The sequence below is a fragment of the Lepisma saccharinum genome, chromosome 14 (genome assembly GCF_977018435.1).
Source record: "Lepisma saccharinum chromosome 14, izLepSacc3.1, whole genome shotgun sequence".
NCBI lineage: Eukaryota > Metazoa > Arthropoda > Insecta > Zygentoma > Lepismatidae > Lepisma > Lepisma saccharinum.
Genome location: NC_139242.1, coordinates 70554118 through 70573242, shown reverse-complemented (window position 1 = coordinate 70573242; position 19125 = coordinate 70554118). Strand labels below are relative to the sequence as shown.

At 37.8% G+C, this 19125-nt stretch overlaps 1 protein-coding gene across 1 annotated transcript; it reads right to left on the bottom strand.

Moving 5' to 3' along the window:
- Positions 1–585: 585 nt before the first annotated feature.
- On the bottom strand, positions 586–19102 carry Ldaf1 (Lipid droplet assembly factor 1). The gene is made up of 4 exons (XM_083135877.1): positions 18937–19102; positions 17586–17673; positions 4812–5024; positions 586–2511 (listed from the first exon to the last, which is right to left on the bottom strand). Exons 1-4 carry the CDS (start codon positions 18943–18945, stop codon positions 2249–2251), a joined length of 573 nt encoding a protein of 190 aa, XP_082992003.1. The 5' UTR covers positions 18946–19102; the 3' UTR covers positions 586–2248.
- Positions 19103–19125: the final 23 nt, after the last annotated feature.

Genomic DNA, 19125 nt, shown 5'->3' with positions numbered 1-19125 from the left:
TGTCGGTAACGGACGTTGCTGGTCTGCCACTTCTGTCACACTACTCCTACCACTTGCAAATGAGTAACACCACACATACACTTGTTTCTGCGACATAACACTCTCTCCATAGACCTCCAACAATTCTTGATGAATTTCAGATGGTTTCTTTCCCTTGACCCATAACAAACTAATAACACTGCACACCTCCTCCTTGGAGTAATGTTCAAGTCGTTGCGCCATCTTTGAATTGCTCTAGGTACCAGACGGGTTGACGTAGAAGACTGTAATTGCCGTCAGACTTGCATCACCTTGGTATCTCACACATACAAAAAAATTAATTAGCTACACAAAAAACTCTGGGTTTTACAGACAAATTCACCTTACTTTTTGATACAACCTAGTAATTTTGGACTTTTAGTAGTTGTGTCAAGATTCACATACCATACATGGTAGAGTCACTGACACTTTTGGGTTGTAATGACCTAATTTAGTTTCAAAGGAATTGCTACGACCCAGAAGTGTCTGTGACTGTACATGGTACAAAATCTGAACTCAACTTTCCCATGTGGAACGTTCAGACCGAAAGTTGAAAAAAATAAAATCTGGATTGAGATTTCCTTTTATGAAATTGTTAGTTTCAAAATACAATTCACATGATTATACAAAACCATAGAACAACATGCAACACATCACATCAATCAACCCAATAAACATATTTATAATAAAAATAACAGTAGTAATGTACCATATAATATCTATCAAATTAGTGGATATGTGTATACTGGAATGCCCCAGAATACATTTAAACATAAAAACAAGGTACAGTCACTTGCAATAAAAAAGGATGATGTTATGGGCATTGCCTAACTGAGTAAACTTCAGCTATCGTCATAGCGAAAATTAAGTGTTTCATGCTCTAGATGTTCCATATAATTGCAGGTGACTGTACGTATAAAATGTAGAGAGAAAAAAACACTTACTTTTCTGATGCTTTGCTCTAAAAAAACTCAAACTAAAGATAAATTTTGACTGGATCATCATGTACACTTCTGTTCACAAAGTGGCACATATATCAACTGTTCAACCTTATAAAATGTGCCACTTTATATGAACAGGAGTGTACATTTAAAAAGTAATCAAAATGATTTGTTGCATTACAAATTATGACTGTTGTCCTTACTACACTTACATACAAAAACACTGGCCATATCATAATCATCCTCTCCCCTAAACAATTACAGTTTTTGGCACTTCCATAAATGCATCTCCACCTAAATATGCCCAATGATACAAGTATACACATGCAATTATATGACTAGAAAACAGTTCACATCTTATTGATGACAAGAGACCACAACTGTAAGTAGTTTACAAGCATTCAATTTCAAGATGATTGTGAACAGCCTTAATACAAAGTACCCGTTGTGAAATAAAAGAACAGCAGCTCCATGCTGTAGTTTGCTGTTTCACCATTAGATGGCAGATACTTGGGAGATCACCTGAAAGTACATGTGATCTGCAAGTTATTGTGGACAACAGGCATCGCATCTGTCTCAATTCTTCATTAGCTTGCAACCATAAAAGGTCTTCATCTTACGAGATTGAAACAAGATGACTGAGTAATTTGATACACCTTGAAGGAAGTGGATATCTGTTGAATATAATTATTAAAAAATGAATACCCAAAAAACTGGTTTACAGGACAATCATTCCTATGATCAAGTTTTTTAACTCAAAATAAACTAGATAGGTGAGTAAGCACATTCGATGAAACTAGGGATTTCAAAACAAATTTCCAATATGTGAACATTGGTCACATTGACACATCAGAAACCAGTTTTGGCAAAAAATCCAATATTTTTATATGAAATTACAATACTCTTATCTGGAAGTTTAAAACAAAATATGGCATATTGTTTGTAATTAATACAGAGCGCCGTTTAATTACTCTCCTGTCTTAAACCAAGAATTGTGTTTTTTATGACATTGTAGTCAGAATGTTCGAACTGGCCCCATTGTCTTTCTGTTATATATCATGCAACTGATTCAAAAAATTATCAGTATATAAGAATCGGGAAATTTCCTGCTTTGTCACATCACTAGATGAAACCCAATAAAAATATACGTTATACTTCCCTTTCTAGAACAATGAATTTTTAAAAACCTAATCCTCAACTTCACTTGCCTTTTGTAAGTAAAAAATGCCCCTTTATAAACATACTGATAAAAAAATATCATGCACACACAAAAATAAAACTAAGCCTGTTCAGTCAACATTGTGGGCCTTCAGTACTTCTGCTCTCCTTTCGCCATTTGCGGTGTGGTTCCTTTGGTGACTGTGTACAGGGGTTGGTGCCACCTTGTTGATAAGTAAGCCGTTGACTAGTAATGATGGATTCCGAACAAAGTTTGCTATCTGGATGCAGCCAAAATAACACAGTGCCATCACGGAACTCATCACCAACACTACGAAGACAATTGTAAGGAGGAAGCCACAAAGCATCATGGATCCAACAGTGAGCAGTGTCCCTTGAAAAACAGGAAATTTGTATAAAATTTGCATGTGCGCCATTATGTGAATGTCTATGTACAGGGTGTCGCAAAACAACTTCAACAATGGTCGGTGCTGGTAGATATCATAAAAAAAACGTATGCTTTCCTAATAAACATTACTTCGATAAGTAAGTGCTTAGTTTCTATGCTATAAGCCCTTAAAATCTAACCTGTATGTATGCAAACCAACACAGCGAACAAACGCTCTGACATAACTTCCCTGGAAGTTACATAAGCATGATAATTTGCTGTGTTGGGTTGTGTACATACAGGTTAGATTGTAAGTGCTTAGAGTGCAGAAACTAAGTGCTTTCAAGGGAAAGTTTCTTGTTTTTATGTTATCTTCCAGCACTCAACTGTTGTTGAAGTTGTTTTGCGACACCCCTGTATATTTCATGTAGTGTTATGGTGGTTTATTCTGTAGAGAATCTCGACTGACATGCGAGAATGCACTTCTATTTCAAATACTGCAGCATTTTTTTATTCTTGAATAACACAGTAGCCAGACATGTAAACAGGATATCAACTTAACTAATAATTTATTTAATGCCCTTCCACATAATTTAAAAATATATTTGGAGAAAGTCTGTTGAGTATATTTGTAACAGATCAACTCCACTAGAGAAAGTAAAAATTTTCCACCAAATATGTAGAGATTTCCTACTTCAACTATGTCTCTCAAATAATATAAGTTTAAACCAAGTTCTGGGCCTCCCCGATGGTTGTCACTTTGTAACGAAGGGGTCCCGGGTTCGATACCTGGTGGAGGCACTTGGCACGGTGGTTCGGATCCCTCTTTAACAGGTTCAGTGCTGGTGACACACACTGTGTACCGAGAGAACCCAACGTCACACAGTGTGTGTGTCACTGACATTGTTAGTTAGCAGAGCATTCACCAGTTGTGAGTCGGTTATTGGCTTGGGAGGTTGTATTCGTTCTGGCCTCTTGAGGGACATACTATTGCATTGATTTACACGACTGGTTTCGTGGTTACGCATTTTGTGTTGTTTCTATGAAACCATATGTTGCAGGGCCTCCGAAGGCAAAAGAATTGAAAGAAGCAAAGTTACATAAAATTGTCCAATCATCATTTGACATCTCCAGTAAAAAATGTGTTGATTCCAGGCCCCTAGTCAGGATTTTCTTTTGGGGTAGGGGGTGCTCAACCCTTATCAGTACCTGCCATCTCCAGGCAAAGAACTAGAGGTATAGAAGCATTGAACATGAGAATTTCTCAGTATATTACAACTTATTCTTCAAGATTCTGCTAGTGAAGTAAAATTAACTATCACAATACCCTATTTAAATTTGATATTTTAGGATTTCTGGGGGGGAGGGGTTTCAGCCCCCCGAAACCTCCCCCTGGCTATGATTTGGAAGACTCTTAGCATAGAACATATGATGCATTGGTGAAGATGATGATGGTGTCGGTGATACTGGAAACGACTCTAGTGGTGGTGGTATTATCAGAAAGAGCCTTAGCTCCTACAATAATGCCGAGGCTTATGTAACATCTTCCATCTAAGCTTGACAGAACAAAATGCAGAGTTTGCAACCAAAATAACATTCGTAAGACTAACACAATATTACTGCATCGACTCTGAAGATCAACCTGGACTGCGTTTGGAAATCTGTTTTGCACAATTACACAACAATTGAAGAGTTGAGTCATTGCCTGTGCAATGTTGTGAGTAGGTGCATAACCTTACTATTTTTATTGAAGTGGTTTTTAACGTTCATTGTTCTGGAAGTAATCTTCACTCTTATGTGTGCAAGAATAGATAGTTTTGTCTGAATTTGTGCTTCCGAAAGCAAGTTTATTTCTTAGAAGATACATTATTTTTCAGTTTTGAATGTATAGTATTTGTTGTAACAAAAATAAAGTTTCTTGTTTATCTTTAGCGATACCTTTTTTCAGACGTTTTGCAGTTAAGAAGTGATATAATACCATGGCACACACCGTGTGACACTGGCCTCTCACAAAAAAAAAATATGCGTGTGTCACCCTCCAAAATCTTACCAAAAATAACAAAAATGAATTGTACATTGGCAAAATGTAACAAATACTTGTGATATAAACAAAATCAAGGTAACGGATTTTGATGTGCGCAACACATCCAGGCAACGGCCTGTGGTGTAAGCAATGCAAAATTGACCGGCGGTGAACGTGTTCAACTGTAGGTCCAGTCCCGATTAGCCTTACTGTGCACAAAGTGGACTTAAAATGCCAAATCAATAACAATTAAACCAAGTTGTAACAAACATGGATAGCTTACCTTCAATGAAGATGAAGCCGACAAAAGTCATGACAACTGTGATCACAGCGAAACAGAAGAAGGCAAAGATCGGAATGCCACATGTCAAAACTAGCCCAGCCACACACAGCGACACAAAAGGATGCTCGGAAAAATAATGGAGAGCATCATCCAACATTTCCCGCACATGGAGTTCTTGCAGTGTCTTCTGAATACTGGACGCAGCTGCAGAAGCTGAAAGAGAGAGTAATGCATCTATTTTAAGTTACTGTAGCTGCTGCTATAACAGTTTGACTAGCACAATCTTTAAGCTCCGTGAGCAGGTTTAGCAGCCACTACATCAAATTATACATGGTACACTGGAAAACCAGAATACACATATTTCATACTAAGTACAAATGAAGAGGGGTTTGATTCTAGGATATTAGTGATTAAAATTATCCCATATGCCATCTGGTGAGATTTTCGGGAACTACTGTATGTAGACATTACGCTATGTTGAAGTAATTGAAAGCATGGGGAACATGCGAAAAAAGTAATGTCTACTGTTCACTTTTTGGCTCTAAATCGTTTTATGGGTAAGTACAAGTAAAAAGTTTTCATGTGTTTCCATCCTGTGGAATCAACACAATGAAATTTGTAAATCAGGGAAAACTGAATTGATTGGGAAATAACACTGAAATGGGGCAAAGAAATTACGAAGAATGCACAAGTCTGCTCACTTTATTTTTCAAAAGATCATTACACATTACCATGAAAGGTTTAAACTGTATTTAATAAATAAAACTTTTTTTTGAGAAGTCATACCGAAGGTTCATGGCTGCAGCAACACAGGCCTTCCATCTGTCCCTATCTTGAGCAAGATCTATCTACTCTTTTCCATCCCTACCGATTTCCCTTAGGTCCATCTCAACGTTGTCCCTCCATCTTCGTCTTGGCCTTCCTACAGGTCTCTTACCATCAGGTTTCCCAACAAGAATCGTGTAAACTCCTCTTTCCTCTCCCATTCGTGCCACATGGCCTGCCCACCTAAGTCTTCTTGATTTAATTATTCTAATAATATCTAGACATGAATACAAATTATGTAGTTCTAAATTATGTAACCTTCTCCACTCACCTGTCTCCTCATCCCTTTTAGGTCCAAAGATTTTCCTAAGGATCTTATTTTCAAATACTCTCAATTTATGTTCCTCTTTCAATGTAAGGGACCAAGTTTCACATCCATATAATACTACAGGCAAAATTACTGTTTTGTATATTTTAACTTTCAGTTTCTTAGATATTAAACGAGAAGACAAAAGTTTATGAAGAGAGAAGTAACATGCATTTCCTGAATTAAGCCTACTTTTTATTTCCTCTTTAATATAATTTGGAAACTGGTTCAAACGAGTCGTTATCAATAATTAGATTCTGATTATTACCTAACACTTGGTTTCGGCCTGTAAGCATATATTTAGTTTTCTCTTTGTTAACTTCCAAACCTAGGCCTATCTCTTGATTATTCTTGTATTCACATCATCCACCAGTAAGTCTACATCATCTGCATATGCTAACAACTGAGTCACACCATTTAATTTTAGTCCTTCTTTAGTTTCTTTAACCTTCCTTACAGAATATTCTAAGGCAAAATTAAAAAGCAATGGAGATAATGCATCTCCTTGTTTTAACCCATCATGAATTGTAAATTTGTCAGACATATTAATACCCACACGAATTTTACTTTCTGTTTCACTGGTGCATTTTTTATCATACTAACAAGCTTCTTAGGTATTCCAAACTCGACTAATATATTATATAATTTATCTCTTTTGACCGAATCATATGCTTTTTTGAAATCAATGAAAAGCTGATGGACATTTTGATTATATTCCATCCAGATAAACAATACATTAAATGTATGAAATTTAGAATATGTGAAAGTTGATTAAATGTGAAGATGAAAATAGTTTGAATGAATTAATGTCTTAAATGTAACCAGAAAAATAAAATGGACACGTTAATATTGCTGTTTCATTCAGTATGAGGTTCTTTTTCAGAGACGATGGCCTGGTAATGAAATTGTGAATTCTATTATTATCATTAAACCAGCCTGCCTCTTTGAAGGAAAAACTGCAATGATATGTTCACAATTTTCTCCTGCCCCAGCTTTTCAAGTATAGGTCAATTGCTTTATTTGCAAATCATTTCAGAGGACTAGTGCATATATATTAGCTTCATTTATTTTCCTGTAGTTTACGGTTATTACAAGCATAAGAAAACAGTTTTTTCTTTGTGACGTTTCAGGAGAACACACGCTCCTTTCATGAAAATAAATGTCTGATGAAAGGAGCGTGTGTTCTCCTGAAACGTCACAAAGAAAAAACTGTTTTCTTATGCTTGTAATAACCGTAAACTACAGGAAAATAATTCTATCATGCAAGCAATGCGTACATACAAGAAAAACTATTATATTAGCTTCATCTGTGTTTTCTGTGTTATTTTTGCCTATGATAATTAAATGCTCCGTTCTCAGCACAGTTTCACCTTGGTTATAGTTTCTGGTATTCACATCGTTTTCGCAATACTTCAATGTTTCTTCCATAACAGCCATGGTTACACGCTACTACTTAAACAAGGGATGTATCCTACATTCAGTGGCCATATTGGAAGGAATACTTGCGCTCACATGGTAATTTTAATCGCAAATAGTTCAAGAAAAAACGACACCACTGACAGTACACACAAATTCGAAAGAAACGCCCTCCCTTACGGTTATGCAACCCGTAATTTTATATCATCTAGTTTCGCCTGGTAGAGTAGTTCCCGAGAAGAGCAGTGTTTCCAAACCTATAACTGTGGTGTTTCCAACCCTGTATTGGTAGGTTGGTTGTTGATTTGGTGTTTTAAGTCCACAATACACAGTATGACTAATCGGGACTGGACCTACAGTTTAAAGTGGGATCCGAACCCCTTTGTGCCTCCACCGGGACTCCTTGATTACAAGGCGACGACGATACCATTGCGCCATCCAAGCCTGTATTGCTTCGTAGAAGACGAAACCTTCACGTAAACTTCTTCATTCGTGAGTTACATTTGGTTTACAGACTCAGATTACAGGACACTCTTTTCCTGTATTGCATGTGTTCTGGAGCATTTATTTTTCCTTCTGCGGAGAAAATTCTGTTATTATTTTACATCTTATTTTTCGCAGCTTCTCTACCATTTATTGGCTAATCGCAACAATGAGGATGAATGATGACTCGATGAAATTGATAAGAGGACAGTCATAAAGAAACCATGGGGGCTAGATTCATATTATTATTATTACTAGTATTATCTTTCTTTTTTTACTTTACTTTTGGTTAATCGCAACGATGAGGATTAGTGTATGATAAAATGCATGAAGGAACACTCATAAACAATCATACCCAGGCCGGGACTCCAACCCGGGAATTTCGGCAGCGAGATCAAAAGCCGACGGCTTACCACGCGCTCGGGCACAGACGCGGCCAATTATTATTAGTGATATTGTCTTAAGTAGTGTATTTTTCCACCATATTCTTTCATACAATCATGCAACTGATGAAAATTAAAATGTTAAAATACCTGCCTACGTTTTTTTTTAAAGCTTGCAATATAAACCCCTGCTGCACGAAGCCAAATTGTGGGAATACGAAACAGAACCAAGTTAACATATCTTGACCGTGGAAAGTGTTAATACAAAATCTAGAAAAGAGCCATTTAACAGTTGCCTGATTGCTTTTCCATTTGTTGTATGGGAAGAATTGTCTGAAATGTGTGTGTAGTGGCAGGCAAAGGAGAATACAAAGATCGAATAGAGAGGCAACACTGTCACTGTTCTGCACTGCACAGACAACGCGTCTCGTCGAGTGGGCGGGGCACTGTGGGTGCGAGCGACCTGCTGTTGCTTCTGCAAAAAAGAACACTGACAGACAACTGAATGACGCTCCGCTTAAAATCTAGTCAATCGAGAAAGGATTTTTTGAGGAAGTGAATTGAAATATAAACGCCAGAATTTGGTCTAAGCCTATAATGGTTACTCGCAATAAGAGCGGATCAATTTTTACATGTGGAATTCCGTAATGAAGGAGGCGACAGGCCGCACTCCACACCTTTAGCCTGGTAACACTAATAAATCATCTCATTATATGCGTTCGGTTATGCTGATAGTCATGTTTAATATATTACCTTCAAACAAACAATATCATGGACTCACTCAGAGGCAGAATTCAATTTTAGGCTTTACTTTCCTGAAGATATTTTAGCAATATAATCATTCCGCTCCATTTTCGTATTCTCAATTGAACTCGCACTATTTTTTCCAGAAGTTGAGTCCCACCTCCCTTCTCCCACCTTAAAAATTCTTGGGTGAGAGGCTAAAATTACAGACAATACTTTACGACTCAAAGTGACGTGACCTAGAACGTAGTGAAAAATCACTGGTGCAAAATTCAACGTAATGATGATAAAATGAAGGTAGGAAAATGGATGTGCTAGAAAGTTTTACATACATACATACACACACATAGTTAGTTCCGTGTAGAAGACATTTCTTCACATTTTTCTCATCTTGGCTTCCTTCAATTCACGAAACTGTAAAGCCATGAACTCGTTAAACTCCTATAATCACGGAGTCCCAGGTTCGATTCCTGGTGGAGACACAACTGCCTAGTGGTTCGGATCTCACTTTCAACTGTAGGTCCCACTTCGGGTAGTCTTTCTGAGCATGAAATGGAATTAAAACACGGTAACCCATCACAACACACGCGCAGAGGGCGTTGAACGTCATGACTGACAATTATTACATACATCGAACTTTCAGCGAAGCTGGAATAAGGTCTATTTGCCATGCCAAATAGTGTGAATTTTCAGTCTTCTATACGAAGTGCATGCAAGTTATCTAAAAAAATGCAAATGTGAGGGTGAGTCGAGCTATGTTTCATTCAATATGATCTTAACTTCAAACATATTTTGCTCTATAGTTGTCGATTTCGAATGGGCATCTAAGACTGGTTGCTTAGCGGACCGGATTTGGAGCAAAATCATGGACTGTCACAGTTCCAATCACACTACAGACATAGCAAAAATTGTTCGCCTGAAGATGAGAGAAGAGGTGATCTCTTGAAATGTCTCGAAATATATAGATAGAATATATGTTCAATCAAAAGGAAAAACAATGGATAATATCCAATTAAGTAGAAACGTTGTTAGAACCGGTGTTCATTCACAGAGCAAAAGGGTTATTGTGACAAAATCCTGTTTCCCTGCTGGCTACTTCCGAGAAGAGGGCTTTGTGAAGTTATCGTTTCTTGCCCAAGCGGTAGGCCTAATTGGTTGATTGACCACGAGTTCCTTCGTAGGTAAACGCGGCAACAGAGGATCACTGCCATAAAGGTGGTTCCCGCGTCGGCTGAAAGACCTACAGGAATTTAAATAACCATTGTCACTAACTTCAGACAAACATCTAATAATTTCCTTAGGTTTCGAAGCTGATCCGAAGGGACAACAAATACCAAAAAAAGGACATGAATTAAATGATCGATTGGTCCGTCCTTCTGTTGATGGATGGCAATTTATATTAACAATAATAATCGTAAGCTTATCATTCAAGAGTCAACAATCAAAGCTAATACGCATCTATAGATCAGAAATTACTAGAGTGTTAAAGTTGTTTTTGTACCTTTTGTTATTTTAAGTCGCTCTTCTGCCACTTTCGGCTAATGAGGATGAGTGACGATTAGATTAAATTGATGCCATGATACCAATACTGAAGCTGTGGCTCAAACCCGGAAATTTCGTGGTATCGGAAGTGGACCACTTAACGCGCTTGGTCACCAAAGAGAACCGGCTCTGCGGCCAAGCGCGGTTAGTGGTGGACTAACGATCCAGACACCGAATGTTCCGGGTTCGAGTCCCGCCCGGATCTTTGTCAATTTCTTAATCGTCAGAAATCCCTTCACAATCTAAGACATACCATTTTATCAAAACTTCATTCCCCTCCCCTCCACCTCAAATTTAATACTCAATCTTCCCAACAAAATTTCCATGCCAATTTTAGTCTTCCTGCTGATATTGCTCCCTCCAAAAAAGCAATCTAAGACGTAATAGTAATACACAAGACTTGGGATTCCCTGCCCCCCAAATAATTATCAATCCCGCTACCTTAAAATCTCACTAACTTCATTAATAGCCCACCATAATTTCCCTATCAATCTAAGGCCTAATATGTAAGAGTTGGATATCGCCCCCCCCCCCCCCACCAATATTACTTATTACCCGTAACAATTCCCCTGACAATCTACAAATGACTATTTGTATAACAGCAATGGCTAATTGATGACGTAATTCAACTTGTGCCCTGTTTACTCAGTCAAATTTCCATCACAGTCTGAGCCATAATGCCCCTCCCCCTGGACACCCCTGATTTAGAACTGTGGCAACGTGATAGGTGTAATGTAACTAACAGTTAAGTGTTAGGAATGGGTGCATGTGTGCTGCGCATTTGAATTTCATGTGAATCAAATCTGTCAATAATGTGAATATTAATATTATAGAATATAATATAATGGTTCAGGTGTGCGAAAAAGTAAGCAAGAGCACCAAGGTATCAATAAGAAAGAATTGGAAAGATAAGTTGCATATGGAGATGTGTGTAATTATTAGTTTTGTTCTGGGATGTAGCAAAGAACATCGGTTAAACAGTGCGGAGTTTCAATACTGTGTTCACCCGCCGTTGGATTCAAGCACATCATCTAGTCGACGAGGCAAGGATTCCACGAGCAGATGTTTGGTCTTCTCCTTAAACTCTCCGAAACATCAAACACGTGAGTCAGTAGAGCTTCCGTTGTTCTCAGTTGTCTAGGTTCCCACTCTCTCACCATCAACGCCCAAATGTTTCGATTGGAAGACTTCGCTGGCCAATCTACTCTTGAAAGCAGATCCCCCGCACAAGAACATGCGGACTATCTCCTCTCTTGGAAATTCCGAAGTGTAAGGCATGATGAAATGATATCGTAAAGGAACATTCGGACCGAAGGGACATGCTGCACGTGGCACATGCCTCTTGAAAACAGCTTATCATTGGTGCATGTAGAGTTTCACGCCCATTCCGGTGCAGAAAGTTTCATTTTATTGGTTCCGTTGCAAGTGACATGCTCAAGCCATAGATACGAGTAAAACTGCTGCAGGATCTCGAACGAAGCACCTACCGGGGCTCGAATTAAAGCCAAAGCGTGGTGGCAAAGGCAACCGTCAAGTTACTGCATCTGAGATTTACGTCAAGCAGGGCCTGTGTGGTGTGTGCAAAGAAACTCACGCTTGCTTTAGGAAATAAGGATACTATTGAATCAATGCAATATAAAAGAGTATATACCGTAAAATATACATTATTATTGACTCATGCATTCCATTAAAAAAATGCATTGTTTTCTCGCACATTTCTGCCCGCAATGAATATACATGTGTAATCTATTAAATTAAGCAGGTGCATGCAGATTTAAAAATATTGATAAGATGATTCAATTGAATTGAATTGAATTGTTGTTTTTTAAGTCCACTAGTGCACAGAAAGGCTAATTGGGACTGGACCTACAGTTTATAGTGGGTTCCGAACCACTATGTTCCTCCACCGGGTATCGAACCCGGGACCCCTTGCTTGAAATGTGACGACTCTACGATTGCGCCATAGGGGAGGCCCTAGTCCTCTTACGGAGATAATTCGTTCGGAGCAATAGAAATGCCCTATCAAAACAATTGGGGAATATTATTTTCAATGTGGATATTCTTCGGAAAATATGTTTCTAACAACAGTTTACCTAAATAGTGGGGACTTGGGTGAGAGAGAGGGACGGAGTTGGAAGAGAGAGAGAGAGAGAGGAAAAGCACACACTTTTCTGTTCAGTGCGAACCTTTGGGATTGCTTTTTCCTAGCGCACCAAAAACACAATACGTATAACACAAATGCAACCCAAACCTTCAATGGCAAAATTGTGAGTCAATCACTCAACTGGAATAAAAAGTACGGATTTAAATCTAGGCCAGAAGATAGTTATTGCGCTACCATGTGCCAAAAAAATCCACTTTGCCCGCGAGAATTGTCATGCCTGAGTGATATGTAGTTTACGTTAGTTGTGAGAGTTGCTTCAATTCCATTGCCTGCCAAGAATAATGATAGCGCTGAAAGCATAAAATACAGAAATGTGCATGTTTGGCGAGCTATGAGAAAAGCAGATCCTTGTGTTTTCTTTTCAAAATTTACTAATTTTATGTCAACTTTTACATATAGCCAATGGCGACAGAGGATGAATGATGCTTCAGGGAAATTGATGAAGATTGAAGAAACAACGAAAAAGAAAAACTCATTATCAGAGGCTAGGACCCAAGAACCCTGGCTACGCAGCATGTTATGATATTTAAGTATATCACGGATTGCTGCTAAATCCATTCCTAGATATTTGTAATGAATGAACCCCCGCCCCCGCTACGAGAAAAAGAAAGACTATAGGATGTGAAACATTCACAATGTAATTGCATTGCTTTACATCGCTCTTGGCTGTATTCCAAATGTAGTAAGAGATCAGCGATAAGTCGGATTTTTTTTTGTGTGTATGTTTTTTTTTTTATCGCAAGGGCTACCTATTTCATCATTTATAAAGAGTTAACTTCGTCGTTACACTAGCACCAGACACAAATGCATCAATTTCTATTTCGGTTATTTTACATCACTCTTCTGCCTCTTGAGTTAATCGCGATAATACGGATGAATTATCAATTTATAAAATTGTGACGGGACAAACTCAGTGATACATTCATGCCTGACCAGAGTTCGAATCTGGAACATATGACCTCGCTTCGCTAGAAAGGCTGGCAGAAATGTATCGGAAAAGTGTAGGAGCACCAAGAACCGGTTTCACCCAGCACAGACAATGAAATCATTTACAGCGACTCGCTGTGGCAGTGTTGCTCGTCACCCCCTCCCCCTCACTCGCAGATAGCATAGCCTTCTCAGCACCCACCTGCTGATGGAAGAGTGGAACCACAAGCAAAACAACCTGCGCAGACCCACGACTCCTGTGCACCGTACTCCCGCGAGGAGGGGCGGGGGAGAGTGGACCATGCTTCCTTATGGCCCGAGCTGAAGGGAAGAAGGGAGATCTGCGCGGGTACTTTTCGTCCCAAGGATTTTTTTCGTTGTGGTCGATCTATACTTTTCGTTTCAGGAATATTCCGACTGGAAGGTTTCTGGCACCCCTCCGCCCCCCCCCCCCCCACTTCCCACCATGGTTAATAAATTAGACCCTTGCACTTTCAAAACCCTTATCGCAAGAAAAAGCTGGCATCAATTTTACACCACCATACAATAAGATTTACACGGGAAACATTTCCTAACATATTTTCTTGATTCGGACTAAGGGCAAATTAAAAATAGTCAAAGAATTAAATTACTGAAAATATGGAAAAGCGCGATACCGAAATCTGTAATGAGTGCGAAGGGAAAATCGAGAAAAGTAAAAAAAAAAATAAGTATAAAAGTATTCGAATAACCAGATAAAGAGAGAAAGTTATCACGGCTCGAACAATGCAAATGAAAAAAAACGGGAATACGAATTGAAATATACGACAATCGGAAGTAGGCTGAAGGAAGCAAATTTTAATAAACGTGGAAAGAAAACATAATGAAAGGAGCGCTGGTTCGATTCACGACGGAAGCTCATATTTGTTGTTCGAATCCCACTCTACACTGTATGTCCAGATGCATTTACACTTAAAACAAACTTCGTGGAACTTTTTCCAAATCAGATGTCGCCAAAAATTTAAAAACAAAAAGAATAACTGAAGGAAAAATGCCGAAAGCGTTATTGCAAAATGAAAAAAAAAAATCTTCACATATTCGTTCGGAAGTGGTAAAAGAATAATAAAAAACTCAAGCATAAATGTTAATAACACTTGTTATTATTACCAGAGACATTCTCAAAATAAACTTCTTGTCCGTTAAAATCAAATCAAGAGGAAAGCAAGATCTCCACCCGGTTGCGTGAATCTGTGGCTAGATTCAAGAGTTGGAAACACTACGCTTCTCGCGAGCTGCTATTCCTGGCGAAACTAGATGATATTAAATTCCGGGTTGCATAACCGTAAGGGGGGATGTTTCATTCGATTTTGAGTGTACATTTAACACGTTTGTAAAAGATGTAGTAATTTTTATTTTTTTTATTATTTTTTTAATGCCAAATTCAAACACTGAAAATTACATTACTATACTATTAGATTCTATTTACAAAATTACTCCCAAGTTATGTTTGTGTATATATACTAATGTATAGAGCCCGGAAGTTCAGGCATTTATTTTCGTTAAAATAGGCAGGCAAAAAGGCATTTATAATGTGGTAAATAGGCACTACAAATGAAAAAAAGGCAAAATAAACCGAAAAAAGGCACATTTAGAAGTTGCTTACTTTTATCTATAATTTTTGGCAAAATGTTAAAATCTAAATTGGGAAGAGCATTTCAATTTTCTCCGTCTTGATTGCACATAACTACAAGGTGCTTTTTAAGTTCTCAACATTCATTGATAGTCGTCTGTCAAGAGAGAATGTTTTTCATAATAGAAAATGATCTTTCTACTTCGACAGAAGTTATTGGAGCATACATATAACAAGCTAATGTAGCTGGACTCATTCTGGTAACAGCATTTTCACCTTTTAGAATATCACAAATTGTTTTCAATTGTTTCAAGTCCTCATTTGCACTCACTACCCGTTAGCACTTTTCCGCAACAGCTCACCCCTTTTCTCCTGGCACTTCCATCATCTGCTGCATAGATTCCTCGAAGATTTTCATGGATGCTATAATTGTAATTGTCTCTGGCAATGCACCATAATGTGCAAAAGTAAACTTGAATAGCACGGGAGTTTTTTCACTTCACGAATTGAAGCCGCTTCATTTTCTGGAAGAGCATCGATCACCTCACTGATTTCTTGAAGGTTGTTAGCATAATATATAGCTGCTGATATCCAGGTTCCCTATCTCGTCAAGACTGGTTGCTGAGGTAAACTAAGCTCAATCGCAACTTCCTGAAATGTTCGGGTTTGAGAGGGAGATTTCAGAAATATTTTCTTTGTGTTCGAAATCAACCTGTCCACTTCAGCAGTCAATCATGCACAAGAAATGTTAACCGAAAGGCAATATCCTGACTCAGCATGAAATACTTTTTTCTCACACTTTTCTCCTTCAGCAATGTTGAAACATGCGCTAGTTCAATATTACTTAAATAAGGCGAAAATTATTCACATAATAAACGGAACAAAAATAAATACCAACAACGTTTTTTGGGAGAAAAATAATTTATATACACATTTTTTTTTTAAAAAATGTCAAATTTCATTGAAAAAGGCAAAAAAAAGCATTATAATTAAAAATAGGCAGTGGGGTCCCAAATAGGCAAAATGAAAAGGCTTCCAAAACATTCGAAACAACATAAGAAACGTATATCCGGAAACATTTTATCAATATATGCAGTAGATAAAAAGAGGCATTTTGCCAAACTTCTGGGCTCTAGACTGAAATATGCATATAACACTTGGGAAAAAAATATCCATTTAAAAAAACAGGCATATTTGCAACTACTGCTTATGCCTAGCTATGAATTCCATATTGAAAACTGTATTTGAAATTTAGGTATAAGTGTCATTTTCTACAGTATAGTGGAACCACAAGCAAACAAGCCTGCACAGACCCGCAACTCCTGTGCACCATTGGGTGGAGGGGAGGGGCAGAGAGGAGCATGCTCCGCCTTCTTTCTGAGTTGAACGGAAGAAGGGGGAGGTGCACAGAGACTTTTCGTCCATGGTTCTTTTTTTTTTTTTTTTTTTTTTTTGTGGTCGCTCTACAGAGAGATAAATGCAATAATGTAAAATATTTTCATTGAATTAAAACACTTTGAGGGGTAAATGTCTGTTATATCGGAGACACATTTCTTCATTTTTACAGAAGAAACTACTTACGGAAATGAGTTTCTGTAGTATTTTGAAAGTTCTTGGAGGTATTTTCTCACCGTAGAATGCTGGACAACAAGAAATAAGCACTTTTGATATAATAAACTTGCATTTTGTGCAAAGCGACAACATTATTCTGTTGTTTCCATTATGTACTTGCAGATGGCACGACCGTCGAAAGTCATGCGGTCTCGCCAGTGTTTCCAAACGTGCCTTTTTTTTACCAGATTTTTTTTAACTATGCTTACCTAACCTAACCCAACCTAACCTTGCCGGAAATGGTTCATGGGGCTATCGTGAAGGGTTTTTGGGGCTATTGTGAATGGCTTTGGGGCTATCCGTCAATGGTTTGTAGGGCTATCGTGAATGGTTTTTGGGGCTATCTGTCAATGGTTTGTGATGACATAATGAACACGAAAGTAGGTATTCTTCGGTTATGAAGATTGAAACACTGCATACCCCACTCCAAATCGACAAAACACAAGAAGATGCAAGATGATCCACAGCTGTGCGCGCCATATTGTATGTTCCGCAACGGAAGAAAGGACCCAAAAGAATTACTCGTAATGTGAAAAATCAAAGTTATTTTCGTGTAAAAAGCATAATGGCACTTTCAACTATTTTCCGCAATACACAATTGGTAAGTACGAACCATTTAAAACTGAAAATATTCGATAGAAATGCGTCTCCGATATAACAGACAATTACCCTTTGAGGAAAGAAGCACAACAACAACAACAACAAAAGATCACAAGTTGTTTTTTTTTTCCCGACCACTTCCAACTCTAACTAGCATACATACCAGTCTCTATTGCTAGTCCTAATATTTGGAAAAACACATCCTTCAGAACTGGAATTCGGCTTGGGGTATTGTGGTTGTTCTCTTGGATCTGTAAATAGAATTTTGCAAAATAAAGTCTTGACAAGTAAACTAAAAATTGCAATTTTTCTATATTAAAGTCAAGCATTTGACAAAAGTTACGGTAAATATGTGATATAGCCCGAACGGATTTCTTCAAATTTACAGGAGAAACTACTTACTGAAATCAGTTTCTGTAGCATTGTCGAAGTTTTTCGAGGTATTTTCTTTCGCGGAAACTGAAAACTTCACCATAGAATGCTGCAGAACAAGAAATAATCACTTCTTACGTAAGGATCTTGCATTTTCTGTAAAGCAACAACATTTTGCCATTATTCCATTATGTACCTGCAGATGGCGCAGTCGAAAGTCACACAGTCTCGCCAGTGTTTCCAAACGTGCCTTTTTTTTTTACGAGAATTTTTATTTTTAACTGCTTACCTAACCTAACCTTGCCGGAAATGATCCGTGGGGCTATCGTGAATGGTTTTTGGGGCTATTATGAATGGTTTTTGGGGATATCCGTCAATGGTTTGTGATGACATAATGCATACGAAAGTAGGTATTTTCGGTTAAGAAGGTTGAAACACTGCATACCCACTCCAAATCAACAAAACACAAGCACGACGCGCGATGATCCATGACGAGTGCACGTCATATTGTCTGTTACCCAAGCGGAACAAGGAAGACAAATAATGACTCGTAATATGAAAAGTTGACACTATTTTATGGAAAAAGGCATAACTTCACCTCAAAGAATCTTCCGCAATGCAGAATAGGTAAGTATCAATGCTAATATGAACGAAATAAACGAGTGAGAGGTGTTCGGGTTATATCGCAAAATTACCAAAGTTACTTCTAAAACTAGAATTTTACAATATTGAAATATGAAAAATTCTCATGATACCGACATTCGTGATTCGATTACTGGTTCTAGTACCCAAATGTACCTCTACCAAATTTCCGTGGTTTGCTGTTTTCCGTGCAACTTTTAGTGCATGGAAACTTGTGATTTATGTGATGAGGTGAAAGTTGCCATACGAACATGAGTAAACATGGATAGATTATTATCATAATTTAATATTGATATCATGTATAAGCTAGTGTTTATTAACTCGATATTATGAGATCATTAAGATTTTATTTATAATACGAGCCTAACATGAGTAACATGGCATAATGCTTTAGACTACAGTGTGTATTAGTCAACAAAATAAAAATAGTATCCTACTCTATTCCATTCTGCTTTAACCATTATTTCTATCCTACTGATCAAAAATTGTCTTGTCCTTACCGTCGACATTTTTTCCTCTGTTCAACAAATAAAACGTTGAAATATTAGTTTCACAAAGTCAAAGCTATACTACTCTCTTATATGTGATGATATCGTTTCCTATTTAATTACTAATGTGTTTTCCAAAAGAAATACTGAATCACTATTGTGTTTACATCCCATTCGATTCACAGAATATAATCATATGGT